Below are 4,255 nucleotides of genomic sequence, written 5' to 3'. Positions count from 1 at the left end.
GCACCCTGCTGGGGAGGGAAACACGGCTTCCAGGGGGCCTCTGTCACCATCGGGGCTCATCTCACACGTCTGCGGTTGCTTTTAGGAACTCTTTGATATAAACCAACACCACTTAAACGTGATCGGAGTCGGCCATCCCTCCCTGGACAGGCTGTGCCGGGTGACGGCGTCCCACGGCCTGCATAGCAAGCTGACTGGGGCTGGCGGGGGCGGCTGTGGCATCACGCTGCTGGGACCAGGTCAGTGACCCTCCGCTCGCCCCTGCGTCCTTCCCCCATTCCATGTTGCCCTGCCAGCGGGGTGAGGTTGGGAAGCAGAGGGATACCCTGCTAGCCCTCACACGGCTGGGATGGGATGGGAAGCCGTGCCACGAGCACGGATGGAGTCTAGCAGAGTCTCTCGGCAGCGTGATTTGCCGTGTGTCACACGGGGCGATCAGCATGTTCGTTTATGTGTCTCAGACCTTGGGGGCACTGGCCCTGCGCCGGGGCCGTGCGTTTAAACGAGCGACGGCCCGTTTCGGCCTCGCTGGCTAACTGGCTGCTCTTGCCTTCCTCTTGGCAGCTGGCCGTGGAAGCAGCCAAGCGAGACTTATGTGCCTGTGGATTTGAATGCTGGGAGACTAATATCGGGGCCCCAGGAGTGACCCTGCACTCCTCCTCGTCTTTAAACGCCGAAGTGCTGCACGCGCTCTTCGAGAGTTAAGCTGCTGCCTCTGGCAAGACTGAGCTCTTGGCACCGTGTCCTCGGAGCAAGAGCGGTGCGTGCCCTGGTGCCTGGAAACTTGTCTCCCGCTCCCCTGTGTGGGTGCAGAGCCAGTTTCAGGCCTGGTGTCGCTGGGAGTGGGGCTACAATGAGGACTCAGGAGAAACGACTTGCACTCGGGCAAGGTGCAGCTTTGACCCAGGCGCTCAAAATCCTGGTTTGAATTTCTTTAACTGCTGTGCTAATCCCCAGGGACAGGAGGAGAGGGTCCTGGCTGGATTCCAGCCTGGATAATGACACTTTGCTTGGTTCCGCCGCTTTGGATGCGTGCGGTGTCTCTTCCCTTCTCCCTCGGCGTCCTGCGAGAGCGGCAGCGAGGCTGGCAAGGTGGATGCGCAGAGCGCTTTGACGTTTTGGGGTGAAAAGTATTTTGGCAGCTCAGGGCTTGACGCTCAGGTCTCCATTTCTCCTGGACCGCAGCTCACGGTGGAGAGGAAACCTTTAAATACAGCTCTTACCTGCTACCAATTAAGAATTGGATAATTAAAATGAAAGGAACGGCACATTTCTAATGAACCTGTCGGTGTTTTCACTCTTTTCTGTTATCTCTGCCTGGGCTGATAACCAGGCTCTGGTTTCTGTTCACGTCCTCGAGATTAGGTTCAGACACCGACTGTCACCTGCAAGGGGGGAGGCTGAGGGCGAGGAAAGTCTCAAAACTCCTGCTGGCAGTAGCTGTTCTGGGATCTGTTGCGCTTCAGGCCTGGAGGAGCACATCCTTCTCCCTTCTCATGCAGATGTAAATGCAGTTGTTAGTGTTGAGATTTTTAACGAGTCCTACCACGGAACTGAAGGGAACTGGCAGGAAGTGTCTGAGGCCAGAGCATCCTGAAGTGGGAAGCTGGCTCTTGGTGGCTGTGGTCTCTCCTACACCTGCCAAAGGGATTTCATCATTGTTCGGTTCGCCTGGGATTTTTGGGTTTTGGTGGTTTTTTCAAATGTAGATCTGTTCAACAATTGCTTCATTCAAAGCCAAGTGATGCATTGGCAGGGATGGGGGAAGCTTGCCTTCCTCTTCCAGGGCAGGAATTAAAAAAATTAAGGATGAGAAGCTGAGGTGTACGAGCTCTGAAATCCCAGCAGTGTGATGACCAGCCTTAGTTCACAGCTCAGACGTAAAACTGTCTCCGGTTTTAATAAATGGGTGGGTTTTTATGTGCAAAGTGTTCTTTGATAATTACGCTGGATACAAAAGGGAAAAAGCACCTTACGCTGTTTCAATAAAAACAGGTTTCAGATGCTGGGTTCCTACATGTCTAATTACAATTTCAATTTGCATCCAAGAACGGCTTTACACTAATCACAAGTCAGAAAGGCTGATAAATTATTTACCGTTTTCTAATACAGTGTAATCAATGTGAGTAGCTGGCAGCGTGCTGACTAACCGCTTCGGCGTGTCTCTAGCTCCTGCTTAGCACAAAGAAACGCCAGATGCGGGGCGAAGAAACTTCGCCGCACGACGGCGGCTCTGGGGCTGATCCTCGTTAGCTGCTTCCCTCGGAAGACGGCCTCACAGCCAAGAAAGAACAGAATAAGAATGTTGATTTGCTGGTTTAAATCCTAATTAAAATCGGTGATTTAAATAGACAAACTCAGGTGGGTGCAGGGCCTCCTGCTGAGCCACCCGTGTCCTTCCCTGGACGGCCAGGCAGGCTGAGTGCTGTCCCTGCTCCGCTCTTCACCCCTTACCCTGCCAGGGCAGCAGCAGGACACCTCGGCTCTACCCGGAAAACAGGATCCTACAACCTGGGACACTCTGCCTGCAAACCCAGCCTTATCCTGCCAGCCTCTGGTTTGTTTGTGACGGAGGCACCGAAGTGACACGGAGAAAGACGGTGGCCGAGCCAAGCAATGGAGACGAGTGAGTGATCTGAGTCGTGGGGCGCAGTGTCGCGGCACACTCCCCGGGAAGGCTCCAGCCACCTCCGTGGGTTTCCTCTGCTCGTCCCGCTCTGCTCCCTGCCAGGGGGTGTTCCCAGGCTGGGTGAGGGTTTGTGGCAGTCGCTGCCCCATCCCTGGGGTGGGTGGGCAGGAGGGTGGCCCTGGGCCTGGGAGACTCGGCCTGGCCCAGGGCGATGCAGGCGGCAGGAGTTGGAGCACTGCCCGGCAGGATGCTGCCTGCCCTGATGTTGGGGCGCTGCCTTCCCTGTGCCAGGGCTTTGCCGGAGCCGGGCGCTGCCTTCCCCGTGCCGTGCAAGCAGAATTGCCGAAGTCAGCAGCTGGAGCCTGTCCCAGTTTGTGAGAAAGAAGCATGGATTTCACATCCATCTCTGAGCATGGGAACGCCTGTGCCCTCCTGGATTCCTCCCTCGGAGGCTTCGCAGGGCCCTCGCTCCAAGCATGGTGATGTCCCCCCTCGCCCGGGTTATTTGGCATGTTCCTGACCCCAATTTTTGTGCTGGAATTACCTCTGGTTGCACCAGCTTGCAACTGCCTCCTGCAATTCCTCAGGTTCCACATGCCAGCTTTGCAGTGGGATGTGGGGGATGCAGGGAACCCCCGCCGTGGCCTCAGGCAGCAGGAGAGGCTCCCCCAGGACTCTCCTGCCCCAGGGGGACGCAGTGGGGGCAGAAGGCGGCACAGCCTTGTCTCTCCCTGCACTTTGCTGCTTTGGGTGCAGAATGGATTCCCATATTAAGCCCAGGGAGCGTGTTCTCCCTAGGGACTCGTCCCCTCCTGTCCCCCAGCCGCGCCACAAGCGCCCGTGTGCTTTCCCGTCTGCCTTGGCCCGTCTGCTCTCTCCGCTCTCGTTTTTACGGATGTGCAGCGGAGCGGTGATTGCTGCTGAAGGATTAGCCTGGTAATTTGGCTAATTTTTCTTGAGCTTCATTTTTCACATTATGAGCTTTGCAGAAAGACTAACGATCCTGGGTTTGCCTCTAAGAGCCGGCGTGGGAGCGGGGAGGGGAAGCTGCGCTCCATCCTTTCACAAAACAAAGATGTACCGGGGAACGCACCGGTGGCTCCGGCGTGGGCAAGCCGGGGGACAGGGGGCTTTCCTCTGCTGCGGGACCCGGCACTAGCTGGGGGGCACCAGCGTTTTTTGTCACCAAGAAGGAAAACGCTTTGTATAAACAAAAAAACTTGCCAAAATGTTCCTTTTCTTTCCCTGCCTGCACGTGCTGCCAGGGCACGGGGCGTCTCGCTGCCCGGGGAAGGCTTTGTGTCCCCCCCTGAGCCGGGCTCCCCCCAGACCTGAGCCCTCTGGGTGGTGTGCCTTTGGGGCCCGGTGGTTGCTGCCTGTCCGCTGCCAGGCACAGATGGTAGCGGTTGTTTTTACATCCATGTCAGCAGTGGCTTCTTTCTGCTCCGGTGAGTAGATGCTGAAGAGGCAGTGACATTATTTGAGAGAACAGAGAGAACAGAAAAAGGGTCAGGGAGAGAGAGGAAATGTCAGCGCGCAGTCACGGGGGGAGCGGTGGGGCTGCTCGGGACCCTCGGGGCTCCCCACTGCTCCTGGGCTCCCTCCTGGGACCTGGGGGGACCCCCT

At 56.9% G+C, this 4,255-nt stretch overlaps 1 protein-coding gene across 1 annotated transcript in view; it reads left to right on the top strand.

Moving 5' to 3' along the window:
• Window positions 1-705, top strand: part of MVK (mevalonate kinase) — a gene marked incomplete at its 5' end in the record, with an annotated part of 6,118 nt that extends 5,413 nt beyond the window's left edge. The window contains 2 exon segments of the mRNA XM_010153828.1: window positions 86-265; window positions 565-705. Of these exon segments, the coding sequence (XP_010152130.1) occupies window positions 86-265; window positions 565-705 (321 nt within the window).
• Between the last annotated feature and the right edge of the window lie 3,550 nt (window positions 706-4,255).

This window comes from Eurypyga helias, unplaced genomic scaffold, assembly GCF_000690775.1.
Source record: "Eurypyga helias isolate BGI_N326 unplaced genomic scaffold, ASM69077v1 scaffold22860, whole genome shotgun sequence".
NCBI lineage: Eukaryota > Metazoa > Chordata > Aves > Eurypygiformes > Eurypygidae > Eurypyga > Eurypyga helias.
The sequence above is the reverse complement of the archived record's forward strand: the minus strand, read 5'-3'. Positions and strand labels throughout refer to the sequence as shown.